This window comes from Neomonachus schauinslandi, chromosome 2 (genome assembly GCF_002201575.2).
Source record: "Neomonachus schauinslandi chromosome 2, ASM220157v2, whole genome shotgun sequence".
Taxonomy (NCBI): Eukaryota; Metazoa; Chordata; class Mammalia; order Carnivora; family Phocidae; genus Neomonachus; species Neomonachus schauinslandi.
This window is the reverse complement of record NC_058404.1, coordinates 113,598,278-113,614,477: the sequence shown is the minus strand read 5'-3', so window position 1 is coordinate 113,614,477 and position 16,200 is coordinate 113,598,278. Positions and strand designations below refer to the sequence as shown.

General features: G+C 42.2%; 1 protein-coding gene across 1 annotated transcript in view; it reads left to right on the top strand.

The window, feature by feature from the left end:
• MCUB (mitochondrial calcium uniporter dominant negative subunit beta) overlaps positions 1 to 15,899 on the top strand; it is a 91,099-nt gene extending 75,200 nt beyond the window's left edge. The window contains exons 5-8 of the mRNA XM_021684497.1: positions 10,467 to 10,627; positions 12,675 to 12,878; positions 13,468 to 13,584; positions 15,806 to 15,899. Coding sequence (XP_021540172.1) covers positions 10,467 to 10,627; positions 12,675 to 12,878; positions 13,468 to 13,584; positions 15,806 to 15,868 — 545 coding nt within the window. The 3' untranslated portion in view covers positions 15,869 to 15,899. The remainder of the gene's footprint in view (positions 1 to 10,466; positions 10,628 to 12,674; positions 12,879 to 13,467; positions 13,585 to 15,805) is intronic.
• Positions 15,900 to 16,200: the final 301 nt, after the last annotated feature.

Sequence of the window (16,200 nt, the reverse complement as noted above, 5' to 3'; positions counted from 1 at the left end):
TGTGAACCTACGCTGGCCCTTCATTATTACTCAGAGTTCACTCTTGGGTTTTGATAAATGTATAATGACATATATCCACCATTGTAGTATCACGCAGAGTAATTCCACTACCCAAAAGTCCTCTGTGGTCTGCCTGATCCCTTCCACACCCTCAACCACTGGCAACCACTAATCTGTTTACTGTCTCCATAGTTTTGCCTTTTTCAGAATGTTATGTAGTTGGTATCATATAGTATGAGACATTTGTAGGTTTTTGTGTAGACATAAGTTTTTGGTGCGTTTGGGTAAATGCCAAGGTTAAGAGTATGTTTAGTTTTGTAAGAAACTGGCAAACTGTCTTCCAAAGTGGCTGTACCATTTTGCACGCCCATCAGCAGTGAGTGAGAGTTCCTGCTGCTCCACGTCCTTGACAGCTTTTAGCCTTGTCAGTGTTTGGGATTTTGGCCATTCTAATAGGTGTGTAATAGCTTATTTTTTTAACTTGTACTTGCTTAATGGCATATGACTTCAGATGCTTACTGCATTCTTTGGTGAGGTATCTGTTCAAGTCTTTGGCCCATTTTTTTAAGCAGGTTGTCCATTTTTTTTTAATTGTTGATTTAAGATTGTTTTGCATATTTTATTTTAAAGATTTTATTTATTTATTTGACAGACAGCGAGAGCAGGAACACAAGCCGGGGGAGTGGGGGAGGGAGAAGTAGGCCCCACTGCAGAGCAGGAAGACTGATGAGGGACTTGATCCCAGGACTCAGGGATCATGACCTGAGCCGAAGGCAGTCGCTTAACCAACTGAGCCACCCAGGCGCCCCTGTTTTGCGTATTTTAGGTAACAGTTCATATCAGATCTCTCCTTTGCAAATATTTTTTTCCCAATCTGTAGCTTGTTTTCTCATTCTCTTGGCATTGTCTTTTGTAGAGCAGAGGTTTTAATTTTAACGAAGCCCTGGTCTTGGCAGGAAAGCTTCAAGTTTCTCACCATTAAATATGATGGTAGATGTTTTTATCAAGTTGAGGAAGTTCCCCTCCATTCCTATTTTGCTGAGGGTTGTCATCATGAATAGGTATTGGATCTTGTCAAATGCTTTTCTGCATTTCTTGGTATGATCGCGTGATTTTTCTTCTTTAGCTTGTTGTTGTAATGGATTGCATTAATTGACTTTGGAAAGTTGAACCAACCTTCCATATCTGTAATAAATCCCACTTGGTCGTGGTGCGTAATTGTTTTTATACATTGTTGGATTCAGTTTGCTAATATTTTGTTGAGGATTTTTGCATCCTTGTTCATGGGAGATATTGGTCTTTAATTTTCTTTTTCTATAATGTCTTTGTCTGATTTTTGTGTTAGGGTAATGCCTCATAGAATGAGTTAGGAATTATTCCCTCTGCATCTGTCTTTTGGAAGGGACTATAGAGAACTGGTATAATTTCTTACTTATATGTTGAGTAGAATTCACCATGAACCCATTGGGGCCTAGTGCTTTCCATTTTGGAAGGTTATTAATTATTGATTCAATTTTTTAAATAGATAAGGCCTATTCATATTGTCTATTTTTTCTTATGTGTGTTCCGCCAGTGTGTCTTTTCAAAGAATTGATCCATTTAATGTGGGTTATTAAATTTGTAAGCATGGAGTTATTCATCACATCCTTTATTATCCTTTTAATGTTCATGGGATTTATAATGATGTTAGTATGTATAAACTGATATTAATCATTTGTCTTCTCTTTTTTTTCTTGTCCTGGCTAGGGGTTTATCAATTTTATTGATCTCTTCAAAGAACTAGCTTTTGGTTTCATTGATTTTCTTTATTGACTTTCTGTTCTCAGTTTCACTGATTTTTTTGTTTGTTTGTTTGAAGATTTTATTCTTAAGTAATCTCTACACCCGACATGGGGCTCGAACACAACCCCGAGATCAAGAGTTGCATGCTCTTCCGACTGAGCCAGCTAGGCACACCTCAATTTCATTGGTTTCTGCTCTTTTATTTCTTTTCTTCTGCTTATGTTGAATTTAATTTGCTCCTCTTTTTCTAGTTTTCTACAGCGGAAACTTATTGATTTTAGATGTTTCTTCTTTTCTAATGTATGCATTCAATGCTATAAATTTCCCTCTGAGCACTGCTTTGTTTCATCCTACAAGTTTTGATAAATTGTGTTTTCATTTTCATGTAGTTCAGAATATTATATAACTTTTCTTGATTGCTTATTTGACCCATATGTTATTTAGAAGTGTGTTGTTTAATTGCCAAATATTTTGCGATTTTCCAGCCCTCTTTTTGATTTCTACTTAAATTCCATTGTGGTCTGAGGGCATCATTGTATGATTTATATTTTGCATTTGTTTGAATGTGGCCCCAAGTGATGTTTATCTTGGTGAATGTTCCATGTAAGCTTGAGAAGAATGTGTATTATCGGTTGTTGGATGAAATAGTCTATTGAGGGGGGCGCCTGGGTGGCTCAGTTGGTTAAGCGACTGCCTTCGGCTCAGGTCATGATCCTGGAGTCCCGGGATCGAGTTCCGCATCGGGCTCCCTGCTCGGCAGGGAGTCTGCTTCTCCCTCTGACCCTCCTCCTTCTCATGCTCTCTGTCTCTCATTCTCAATCTCTCAAATAAATAAATAAAAAATCTTTAAAAAAAAAAAAAAAGAAATAGTCTATTGAGGTTAATTCTGTCTAGATGATTGATGGTACTGTTGAGTTTAGCTATGTCCTTAATGATTTTTAGGTTTTGGCTAGGTCTCTCCATATCTGATAGAGAGGTATTGAAGTCTCCAGCTATTACTGGATTTATTTCTTCCTCCTTGCAGTTCTATCAGTTTTGCCTCTCATATTTTGACACTTTGTTGTTAGTTACATACACATTAAGAGTTACTGTGTTTTCTTGGAGAATTGACTCCTTTATGTAATTATGTAATGCCCTTCTTTATCCATGATAACTTTCCTTACTCTGAAGTCTGCTGTGTCTGAAATTAATATAATTATTCCAGCTTTCTTTTTCATTTAGATATATATAAACTATAATATTATATTAGTTTCAGATATACAACATAATTTAATATTTGTATATATTGCAAAATGATCACCACAGTAAGTCTAGTTAGTATCCATCCATATATAGTTATAATTTTTTTTCCAGCTTGTTTTTGATTAGTGTTAGCATGGTATATCTTCCTCCCTCCCTTTCCTTTTCATCTATGTATGTCTTTATATTTAAAGAGGATTTCTTAAGGGGGGGAAATCGGAGGGGGAGACAAACCATGAGAGACTATGGACTCTGAGAAACAAACTGAGAGTTCTAGAGGGGAGAGGGTGGAGGGACGGGTTAGCCTGGTGATGGGTATTAAAGAGGGCACGTACTGAATTGAGCACTGGGTGTAATATGCAAACAATGAATCATGGAACACTACATCAAAAACTAATGATGTAATGTATGGTGATTAACATAACATAATTAAAAAAATAAAAAATAAAGAGGATTTCTTGTAGACAACCTGTAGTTGGGCCTTGTTTTTTAATCCAGTCTAATCTGTCTTTTAATTGGTGTTTTTAGACCATTGATATCTTAAAGTGATTGTTGCTATAGTCTGATTAGTATCTATCATATTTGTTACTTCTATTTCTTGCCCCTTTGTTTCTAATTTTGTCTCCTAGTCTTTGAATGCGTTTTGTGTTTTTGTGTGTGTGTGTGTTTTTTTTTTTTTAAAGGTTTTATTTATTAGAGTGTGCATGCACATGAGCAGGGGGAGGGGCAGAGGGAGAGGGAAAAGCAGACTCCCTGCTGAGCAGGGAGCCCAACATGGGGCTCAATCCCAAGACCCCAAGATCACAACCTGGACTACCCAGGCGCCCCTGCCTTTTGTGGTTTTAATGAAGCATTTTATGATTCCATTTTCTATTGTATCATATCAGTGATACTTTTAAATTTTACTTTTTTTAGTGATTGCCCTAGATTTTGCCATATACATTTACAGTTAACCCAAATTCACTTTTTTTTTTAAAGTTCTTTTTCTTTTTTTTTTTCCCTAAGTAGGCTCCATGCTGGGCGTGGCTTGAACTCAGTTTGGGGCTTGAACTCAGAACCCTGAGATCAAAACCCGAGCCGATATAACCAACTGAGCCACGTAGACACCCCTAAAGATTTTAAGTAATCTCTACACCCACTGTGGGCCTCGAACTTACAACCCCGAGACCAAGAATTGCACGTATTACCAACTGAGCCAGCCAGGCACCTCCAAATCCACTTTTAAATAACACCAGACTATTTTACAGGCATTGCAAGTACCTTGAAATAACCATGTATTTTTTTCCTTTTTTTTTTTTTTTTTAAGATTTTATTTATTTATTTGACAGAGACAGACACAGTGAGAGAGGGAGCACAAGCAGGGGGAGTGGAAGAGGGAGAAGCAGGCTTCCCGCGGAGCAGGGAGCCAGATGCATGGCTCGATCCCAGGACCCTGGGACCATGACCTGAGCCGAAGGCAGATGCTCAATGACTGAGCCACCCAGGCACCCAAAATAACCATGTATTTCTAATTCTTTCTTCCCATCCCTTATCATTCATTTCACTCATATATAAGCTATAAGCATTGAATACAATTTTTGCTGCTATTATTTTGAACAGACTGTTGTTACATCAATTAATAAGTGAAAGGAAAAATACGTTTTAATTTTGTCTTCCCTTATTCCTTCTTTAACGTAGAATTCCTTTATGTAGATCTAGGTTTCTGACCTTGCATCATTGTCCTCCCTTCACTTTTTTTTTTTTAAAGATTTATTTTATTTTATTTATTTGAGAGAGCGAGAATGAGAGAGAGTACATGAGAGGGGGGAGGGTCAGAGGGAGAAGCAGACTCCCTGCCGAGCAGGGAGCCCGATGCGGGACTCATCCAGGGACTCCAGGATCATGACCTGAGCCGAAGGCAGTCGCTTAACCAACTGAGCCACCCAGGCGCCCTCCTCCCTTCACTTTTAACACTTCTCACAAGGCGGGGCTACTGGCAGCAAGTTCTCCAACTTTTGTTTTGAGAAAGTCTTCATTTCTCCACTTTTGAAGGATACTTTGGTGGGATACAGAATTCTAGGTTTGTGGGTTTTTTTTTCCACGTTGACATAAAATGAACGCACCTTCTATAATTTCTAAAAGGAAGAGAATTTTATGGGAGTCCAGGTTAGGACAGCTGCCAGGATACGCAGTCTTCACAAAGCAGAGGGTGCTCTGTCAAAGGAACGGTTGGTGCAGGTTATTTACTTTTTTTTTTTTTTAAGATTTTATTTATTTATTTGACAGAGACACACACAGCGGTAGAGGGAACACAAGCAGGGGGAGTGGGAGAGGGAGAAGCAGGCTTCCCGCTGAGCAGGGAGCCCGTTGTGGGGCTCGATCCTGGGACCCTGGGATCATGACCTGAGCCGAAGGCAGATGCTTAACGACTGAGCCACCCAGGTGCCCAGGTTCTTTACATTTTTTGCATAAAAAGTTACAAGTCGTTAGACAAAGGACATTTCAGAAAGTTGCCGACCTTAAGTTTCTAGTATATTCAGAGCTGTTGGACTTTAATCCTATGGGAACCAGGGAAGTTTCTTCCTTTTAATTTTGTTCAGAATGGTCTTTTGGGGTGGTTTTCCTTTCCTTTTCTTTTTTTTTTTTAAGATTTTATTTATTTGACAGAGAGCAAGTGAGCACAAGCAGGGGGAGCGGGAGGGAGAGGGAGAAGCAGGCTTCCCTCGAGCAGGGAGCCCGATGCGGGGCTCGATCCCAGGACCCCGGGATCATGACCTGAGCCCAAAGCAGACGCTTAACTGACTGAGCCACCCAGGTGCCCCTGGGGTTGTTTTCTTTAACAAAGCAGATGTACAACATGTGTGAGGGCAGAAGTAGACCCTGCTTTAAGGTTTTGCCAAGTCATTTTGACCTTGGTGAATGGTAAAGTATAGGGCCCAAGACAGGAAGTTGAAAATTTCTTTTATCGTTCTCAAGGCTGAGTTTTCCCTCTGTCTCCTCCTTGCTGGTGTCGTTTTCCGGAGGGGTCAGGTGTAATTTTCATCTGTGCTCTTTGGTAGGTGAGGCATTCTTTCTTCTGGTTTCTTTCAAGGGTTTTTCTTTATCTTTGACTTTCTGCAGTTTGAATATGATATGCCCTCTTGCTTTTTCCCTTACTGCATAATTTTTTGTTCAAAGTTGGGCATGAAGTGTTAGATAGTAGAAACTGAAGCAAGTAGGTGTTTAATGTGAGGTTTTATGTGTATCCAGCTAAGAGGCTGTTTGCTGTAGCTGCAGGTATTAGAGACTTGAGTTTCTTCTAGTGTCTCTGTTTTTGTCTTGCCTGTTGTCTCTGAGTTTCCCTAGAAATTCTTTCTTGGAGTCGGCGTCTTGCACAGAACTGCGGCCCTGTTGATGTGGTGGTAAGGTCTTGGGGGTGGGGGAGAAGCATTTTATAAACCTACGATTCAATCTCGGGTGTTGTATTGGGCCAGAATTCCTGGGCTGCAACTTTCAGAAGAGTTTCTTAGCCTTTTTATTTTTCCTTCCCCTATGTGAGAGAGGAAGACTAGAGGGGGCTGGAGTGTGCTCACTGCCCTTCTTCCAAGCCAGAGAAGGCTCTGGTAAAGTAGTTTCCTTGCTGTGGAGAAAGTTAAGCTCAGGGCTGATGCAGAATGGTTACTTTTCCCCTCTCCCTGCTCCAAGCACCAGGTTATGTGATCTCTGACCTTCACTGTGAGAACCTGTGGGGCTCCTGGAGGTAAAACTCATGAATGTGTTTTATTTCTCAAACCGGTCCACACTGAGCCTCCAGCAAATCCCCAGTTAAGTGTAAGTGTTCCTGCCAGTATTGGCTCCAGAGGCTTCTGTTCCCAGTAAGCTGTGACTGTAGAATGCAGCAAGAAGGAATTAGTAAGTCTGTGCCTTAATAAATAGATCGATAAATAAGGGCAGGCTCTTGTTTATAGTTAGGATGCTAAGTGCTGACTGGTAAATGTGGGAGGGCTGCTGGAATCGAAAAGTCATATTGCAGCCAGATTCTCTCAATTCTGCATTAGCCAAGAAGTCTCAGAAGGTGCCAGTGAGAAGGGAATAGGGGAGGGGAGGGGATTTAGATTAAAAAAGAATAAGGGCTAACACAGAGAAATGGGAGTAAGTCCCAAGGAGCTTAAGGGGGCTCCCACTAATGATAGTGGGTCCAGTTGAACACCATAGCTCCCATATCTTGTGACTTGCCCCCATTTTTATTTCAAGCTTTTTCTTACTTTCTGGTATAACTAGATGATCCAGTCTGATCTTGTACCCCAGCATTGGTGTCAGCCATTTCTCTGAAGATCCCTTGAAGAAGAAAATATATTTTTAAATTTTAATTGTGTGTTTGAAAGTTTTATGGAATTTTCAAACACAAACAAGTATAGAGAAATTAAAATGAATCCGTCCTTTCAACAACTGTGAACTTTGTTCTACTGTTAATTTTTCTTAAAAATCAGGGCAGTATTTAAGAGACAAGGATGGTAGAAGTTGAGAAATACAGAAGTGGAAACCCCTGTTAAGATAGAAAGTTCATGTTCAGTGAGTCCCCAATACTCTGGAAGGTCTTCTGCTTCCTTTCTCTGGGTTGAGTATTTGAGGAAACAAGTGGAAATAAATGTTTTTTTAAGGCATCTCATTGTTCTACTTGACCTTACTGTCCTGCAAGCCCCAACATGTCACATAAGCCTTAGGTCCACGTGGACTAAATTGCAACCTCCCTCCTGCCAGCTCCCTGGGAGGAGAGCCCTCTCCCTGTCTGGAGGGGTGGTTTGCTGGGATCGTGTTGCCCGGGTGCGCCCACGCCTCCCTGTCCTCGGGCTTACCAGGTGCCTCGCTGAGCACCAAGTCCCACTGGCTCAGGTTCACAGTGTGAATTCAACTAATGGGCACAGGAGCGATGGTTGGAAGGAAGATGACAGAGGAATTATGCTGGATTAATAGAAAATGCAGTTTGTAAAATTATAAATTCGGAATTAAAAGATGTATTTAAACTCCGTTTCTTTTCTAAAGCATTGGCAAATTTGGATTTGAAAATTCAGGCTATGAAAATGAAATCCACATTGAGGACACCTATAAAAGGAATAAACAGCTTCTGGTTTTTGTTAGGTGATACCACAGACAAATGTTTATTTATGTATTTAGAGAAATGTTTAAATTGGTAACACAACATATGAATTTTGCGGTGCCATTTCTGAAAGACCATAGCTTGTCACTGAACTCAGATAAACATTTTGTGTCACTTAAAGACTCTCTCTTTGACCAAACTTGAGCCAGGTGCCTCTGAGCCCTCTTCTTGACTAGACCTCAGCCTTGACCTATAAAAAGATTGCGGATTCTCAGGGCACCTGGGTGGCTCAGTCGTTAAGCGTCTGCCTTCGGCTCAGATCATGATCCCGGGGTCCTGGGATCGAGCCCCGCATCGGGCTCCCTGCTCAGCGGGAAGCCTGCTTCTCCCTCTCCCACTCCCCCTGCTTGTGTTCCCTCTCTCGCTGTGTGTGTCTCTGTCAAATAAATAAATAAAATCTTTAAAAAAATTGCAGATTCTCCACACAAATGATTTTGTTCACCCCCTGCCCCTAAGAGACTTGAACAAACACCAGCAGAGCTTCTGCCAGCTCAAGGGCCTATCCCTAGGATTAGACTACAGCCCTCCTAAAATGCTTGCCTGGGGAAGTGCAGCACTCTCAGGAGAACTGTTTGTCCAGGGTAAGCCTGGTGATAAGCAGATAGGTCTGTGAACCCCCTCTTCTAGCAGTTACTTTGGAAAGCTTGCAATTATAAATCCTTTCTCTGTGCCTTTGAAGTGTATTGCTTCTACCACCCAGAACTGCCGTCTCAAGGACCTGAGAACCGCAGACATCGAGGGAGGGAATTCTTGCTCTCACCCCCAGCGGGGCGGCTGCCTTGCTCTGACTTGCATACTGTCCTCTGTCTGTTTCTCTTCCGCCCAAGTGCTCATTTACAACACAAATGGCCTAGTCTGGTTAACCAACAGCTTTCACACCCAGTTTTTGTAGATTTCCCCTTCTTAAGGCCCCTGTTCCCCTCTGTCCCTGAAAACGCCCAGCCACCTCTGCACAAATAGAAGTTGAGCTCAGTTCACACTGGATCCTCTTCCTCACCGCAGTGGTTACTGATTAAAGCCTATCCTTATCACTTTAGTGTCTGGCTCTGTTTGTCCTGGATATGCTCCACTGCTTGGGACAGAATCCTGCTCCATCTGTACCTTTCTTCTATATGTAGACCTTTAATTTTATTTTTTTATTTTTTAGGCCTTTTAAATAGCAGTACATTTTTCATCAAAACCAAAGGGCTCTCTGACTGTTCTACAAATCTCAGAAGCCTAGAAGGGAACTTCGACTTCTCACTTGTTCATTGCAGCTGTAGCTTAGAATGTAGAAGGGATTAAAGCCCACGCTCAAGTCTTGAAGGCAGTGGGTGGAAATGGAAGGGAAATAACTTGAGGCCTGCTGGCATGCACTGGAGGCACTGGAGCCTCACTGGCCTCCTGACTCCAGGGCCCTAAGCCTCCTGCAGGTGTGCGCTGCGGGGGGGGGGGGGGGCGGGGGGGCAGGTCTGTCCCGCCTTGCCCCCCACCTCCTGTTCTCTTACAGTACTGAGCAACAGTTCCTCAGGAAAGAAGTATTATAGCCCAGTTTTTGTGGGAGTTTATAGATCCTCAGAGACGGAAGGATTAAGAGAAATCCATAAGCAAAAGAACTTTGTTAAAAACTTAGAAACTGACTTCCTTTCTCATCAGTGTGAACCTCCTTTCAGATCTACATCTTGTTGAGAAGAACTTACACTTTAATTGCTTTTCAAATGTGTATTATGCTTTCGTTTACACGTGTGTACACCAGCTTCCATCCCCCCTGCGTCCTAAAGTAATTTTTGGATAGATGGCTGGGGTCTGGGGGTGGGGGGGGGATCTTAGGTTGAAGTCAAGTATAAAAATGACCATAAGGAGAGCACCTGTGATGAGCACTGGGTGTTGTGTAAGTGACAAATCACTAAATTCTATTCCTGAAACCAGTATTACACTATATGTTAAGTAACTAGAATTTAAATAAAAACTTGAAGCAACAACAACAAAATGCACCCACAAACTGAAGTGTTAACAAACTAAGGTGAGGCATGCACCTGGATTCTGGTAGATGGAAATCTTCCTGTATGAAGATTTTTAAAGAAACCGTGAAGTCCTAGTACAAAAGAAAAAAAGACAAAAAAACATAAAGAATTTAAAGTCTACTGTCTAGTAATTTATCATTCCAGACTGTGTTGCTGTGGGAGGGACGAATCACCCGAGACAGGAAGAAAGGCCAATCCCAGATGCCTCCCTAGGACTTAGAGCGCCCAGGCCGCCAGCCACGGGCACGCAGGTGGTGTTCCCGGGACTCGGAGAGCCTGGAGGAAGTGTGGTGACGGCCTTACCTGTCCTTTGTGTCTTTTGTCAGAGGAACTGAGTATGGAGCATGCTACGGAGATGGACAATGTGAAATCCTTGGTTCACAGACTGTTCACAGCTTTGCACTTAGAGGAGTTTCAGAAAAAGAGAGAGCACCACTTGCTGGAGAGGATTGACCACCTGAAGGGACAGCTGCAGCCCCTCGAACAGGTTAGGAAGCGTCGCCGTCGAGGCTGTCTGAAAGTAATACTGTTGGCTGAGCGCTTGCTAAGTGAATGTTTCTGTGGGTGCTCTACCTAGGCTCGTTTTCTCCTTCAGCCCTCACGATGAGCCTGCGCGTTTGGTACCCTTACCTCTGTCATCCTTCAGGTGGGGAAGCGGAAACAGCAAAGGTGCGTGGCTAGCGCCGGGCGGCCCGGCCCGAGCTGCCATCTTGAACTGGTGCGGTGCCGCCCCCCGCCGCCGCTGGCTGCAGCGTCTCGCTGACTGGCGAGCAGACGGGCGGGGGCGCACCGGCGGTGGGATTCCCGGTCCCCTTTTTGGAGAATAGGCCCGTGGCCCCAGCTCTGCTTCCCAGATGGCCAGCTGGGAAGTTGGCCATGGCTTCCTAGCACCCGAAGTTGATCACTGATGGAGGAAAAAAATCGTAACTTTTTTGGGGAGGCAGGGTCGGAGTTTGTTCTATTTATTTATTTATTTACTTAAAGATTTTACTTATTTATTTGACAGAGAGAGAGACAGCGAGAGAGGGAACACAAGCAGGGGGAGTGGGAGAGGGAGAAGCAGACTCCCCACAGAGCAGGGAGCCCGATGCGGGACTCCATCCCAGGACCCAGGGATCATGACCTGAGCGGAAGGCAGACGCTTAACCGACTGAGCCACCCAGGCGCCCCATGTTTGTTTTAATTTAAGGGGAAAAAATGGCATCTTCTAAACCTCTGAACCCATTTGTGACTTTTAAAAACGAATGGGTGTCTTCTACGTATCTTTGTATCTGAATAGGAAGTTTCTGGAAATAAAAGAAACTTTTAATAGTATCCTCTGAGGATACTTAGGAGATGGTAGAGTGAGGGACTTTTATTTATTTATTTTTTTTATTTTTCTTAAAGATTTTATTTATTTATTTGAGAGAGAGAGAATGAGAGAGAGCACATGAGAGGGGGGAGGGTCAGAGGGAGAAGCAGACTCCCTGCCGAGCAGGGAGCCCGATGCGGGACTCGATCCAGGGACTCCAGGATCATGACCTGAGCCGAAGGCAGTCGCTTAACCAACTGAGCCACCCAGGCGCCCGAGCGAGGGACTTTTAAATTTTATTTGTTGGGGGCGCCTGGGTGGCTCAGTCGTTAAGCGTCTGCGTTCGGCTCAGGTCATGATCCCAGGGTCCTGGGATCGAGTCCCACATCGGGCTCCCGCCTCGGGGGGAAGCCTGCTTCTCCCTCTCCCCCTCCCACTGCTTGTGTTCCTGCTCTCGCTATCTCTGTCTCTGACAAATAAATAAATAAAATCTTTAAAAAAAAAAATTTTATTTGTTGGATTGTGTATCCACATTTTTTTTTCTTTTTTTTCTTTTTAAAAAATTGGTGATATACCGACTCGCATTAAGACTTGAAAATCTGGAAAGGTGCCAGTGGAAACTTTTCCTCCTCCTACCATATCCTCACACCCATGGATCGCGTTAGATTTTCTTCATCTGTGTACACACAAGTACAAATAGATTATTTTGTTCCCCTCTTCCGAAAAGGGCATACACCATTACGTACTATTCTTCCCTTTTTTCACCAACCACGTGTCCTGGAAGGATCTCCACGTTGGTACGTGGTGTCCTCACTGCTGCTGCATAAGAGCTTGGTAGATACATGCACAAGTGTCAGTCTTTTACTCTGGAGAATCTGCAATGAACCGCGTGTGAGCAAGGATACCTATGGGGCGCATTCCTAGAAGTACAGTTGCTGGGGCAAAGAAAATAGGCACGTAATTTTAGGTTTCAGAGGACAGCCTCTTGAGTTTTTCATTGTATAGCTTTCTATACTATTTATTTCCCCCACAAGCAGGTATTACCTTTATAATTTATATGACTCATTTAATGAACTGATTTGGAAATTAGTGATCACTCGTGAATGTGTCTGTTTCATAACTTGTCCCTAAATCAGACCTCGTTAAAATAATGCAGATAGGTGTTATTTTACTTTTGTTCTTTCTTTTCTTTCCCCATGAGTTGGTAGCCTGTAAGCTGAACCAGGCTGTTTTTGCCCCTCAGATAAAAGCTGGCATCGAAACTCGCTCAGAGGCCAAAATCAGCGGACTTCTGTGGACCGGGTTAGCACTGTTATCTGTTCAAGGCGGGGCACTGGCCTGGCTCACTTGGTGGGTGTACTCCTGGGATATTATGGAACCAGTGACATACTTCATCACATTTACAAATTCCATGGTCTTTTTTGCATACTTTATCGTCACTCGACAGGTAAGTAGTTTGTTAGGAAAATGGGAAGTTGGAACATGTTTTGCAAATAATTCCTTATCCAACTGAAGTAATGAGCAATAAAGCCTTTTTTATTTACTGAATTGCTCTCTGGATTTTGATAAGCTGATAAATTTAGCTATTGTTTTTCACGAAGATATAGATTTATATACAGCACAGAAAAACTAAAACCTCTAAAGGGAAATAAATAGTACAGCTCATAAATTTCTCCATGGAGATAAACACATCAAATTTTGTTCTGTGTCTTTATAAATAAAATTGAATATGTATTGCAAAAGCACTCAGTAACTTTAGCTTCATTGGATGATTATTGTGCCAAAACAGTTTTCTTTTGCTCCTTTCTATCAAGAATATGTGTGATTTCTCTTCCCAGCTTGCTTGCTTTTGAAAGCAGCAGCTGATCTCATGCAAGATGAAATGTTTTCCTTATTTTGCCTTCTGCTTGCTCTGCCGGCCACTGCAAATATTTTACTCATCTGCCTGCTGTTGCTTTAGTGTTGCTAGGCAAGTGTCTTTCTTGCAGGGACATTATGTTCATTTAAAACATGTTCTTTTTTTTTTTTCCTTTTAGGATTATACTTACTCAGCTGTTAAGAGTAGGCAGTTTCTTCACTTCTTCCATAAGAAATCAAAGAAACAGCATTTTGATGTGGTGCAGTACAACAAGTTAAAAGAAGATCTTGCTAAGGTACTGTATTGAAAATACAACACCTTATAACTGCCCATTTGGGATCATCTGGGAGCCACAACATAGCATCGGGGAAATCCCCAAGTTAAATCTTGGTCCTCGATAGACTTCTGTGGACTGTGCTTTGCTCAGTGAAACAGTTGACATGTGTGATGCTAATTTCATATTATACAGTTTTGTTTTTCATTCCCGTATCCTACATGGGGCTATCTTTTGTATGGGGGAAAATGTCTTAAATGACTTCGAGATAGTAAAATAATAGTTTTCAGTAGCAGTCATTTCTTTTTTTTTTTTTTTAAAGATTTTATTTATTTATTTGAGAGACTGAATGAGAGAGAGAAAGAGCACATGAGAGGGGGGAGGGTTAGAGGGAGAAGCAGACTCCTTGCTGAGCAGGGAGCCTGATGCGGGACTCGATCCCGGGGCTCCAGGATCATGACCTGAGCCGAAGGCAGTCACTTAACCAACTGAGCCACCCAGGCACCCAGTAGCAGTCATTTCTTTTCACTCTCTGAGTATGTGTTTTTAAAGAAAACAGTCCAATATCAGCTCAACTTTTTTTTTTTTTTTAAGAGCGGGGGCAGGGCAGAGGGAGAGAATCTTAAGCAGGCTCCATGTCCAGCACAGAACTTGACGCAGGGCTTGATCTCACAACCCTAAGATCATGACCTGAGCAGAAATCAAGAGTTGGAAGCTCAACTGACTGAGCCACCCAGGCACCCCTCAAGCTCAACTTCTAAGAACATGAAAGGGGCACCTGGGTGGCTCAGTCATTAAGCGTCTGCCTTCGGCTCAGTTCATGATCTCAGGGTCCTGGGATCGAGCCCGCATAGGGCTCCCTGCTCAGCGGGAAGCCTGCTTCTCCCTCTCCCACTCCCCCTGCTTGTGTTCCCTCTCTAGCTATCTCTCTCTCTCTGTGTCAAATAAATAAATAAAATCTTAAAAAAAAAAAAACATAAAAGAAAGTAGACTTTTAGGAAGGTGACCACCGATAACACATTTTAAGCTTTTTAAAGGCATTTATAAGTTTCTTCTCCTTAAAAATGAAAGAATCATTGAATGGTATTCCTCCTTTCATCTTTTCCATCTTTCCGGTGAGAAAACAGAGGTGCTTAGTTACTTGCCCAGGTAGTACGCTGTTTCAAGGTGGGGAAACGAGGCTATGAACCCAACAGCCTGACTCCAGAGCCTCCGCTCTGAAGGCCTTCCACACAATCTGTGTCTGAAGCGGCTTTTACTCTGGCCTCCCAGTGGACTCATTAGCTTTGTTCAGATGGTAGCTTCTCAACACATTAACTCAATTTTTAATTTTTCTTAGTAATTTTAAAAGAAAAACGTTTTGGTAAAAATCTCTTCCGTTGCTTAATGCATGCTCCTTTAATAGCCAATATTCATAATATCTCTTGTTGCCTGTATCTTCTAAACTACTCATCCCTCAAATTAAAAAAAATAAGCTATTACTAGAATTAAATTTGTAATCCAAGAATTAGAGATGATAAAACCTTTAACAGTTTTTAAATTTTTTCTATAAAATCACTACTTAAGTAGGGAAAATATAATGATTTTATTTTTAATTAGTGGGTACTCTTACCTTTGAGTGATCTAATCCAAGAAGGCTAAGGGATGGATGTTCTTCCAACTAGTTCATAGCCCTGGGCATTGAAGATTTAAAGTAGCACCTGTAGGGGCGCCGGGGTGGCTCAGTCGGTTGAGCATCTGCCTTTGGCTCAGGTCATGATCCCAGGATCCTGGGATCGAGCCCCGCATTGGGCTCCTTGCTCACTTGGGAGCCTGCTTCTCCCCCTCCCTCTCCCTGCCGCTCCCCCTGCTTGTGCTCTCTCTCTGGCTCTCTATCAAATAAATAAATAACATCTTTAAAAAGAAAATAGCACCTGTGAAGTATTTTTTTTAAGGTAATAACATTGAGGAAGAAGGGAGACTGATAGGTCACAGAGTGTTTTTCTTTTCAAATAAGAACTAGAAAAACCCATTATAAAGGGGACAGCGAACACAGCAAGAACTTGAAGGATATATTAGAAGCCTTAAACTCTTCTTTTCAAAAAGGATCCCTATTCATTGAAATACTGTAGACATTTGCCATTAGTAGTTTAAATATGTTTATTAACCTAAGGATACGTTAAATTTATAGAATTCCTCTCGTGCAGTAACGCTGTTTCTCATTCTCTCTGATCATGTACTTTTTTCTTTTTCCCATTGACAGGCCACAGAATCCCTGAAACAGGTGCGCCACTCTCTCTGTTATGCAAAGAGAGGAACTCAGTGAAAAGAATAAATCTTACATTTTTTGAATGTCATTGAATTTTTCCAGGATGTGTTGATTCTGCACCTTAGAACTGGAACTTTTCGAGTCCCATAGTTCCTTTGAATTTGATCGTTTCAGTCTCTTTTGTTAATTAAAAGAAAAATGCTTGCAGAAACACAGGTATTCTTTGAAGTTCTCACTTGAGATCTTTGGTTTGTGGATTCACACGACTTGTCCGGGATTAATGCCAGGAGGAGCTTGGACGCGTGCATCCAAGTCAGAGCAGCTGTGGTTTGGCACTTGAGCTAAGAGTCCTCGTCCGCTGACGTTGTGTTCATTCCCCCGCAGAGTGG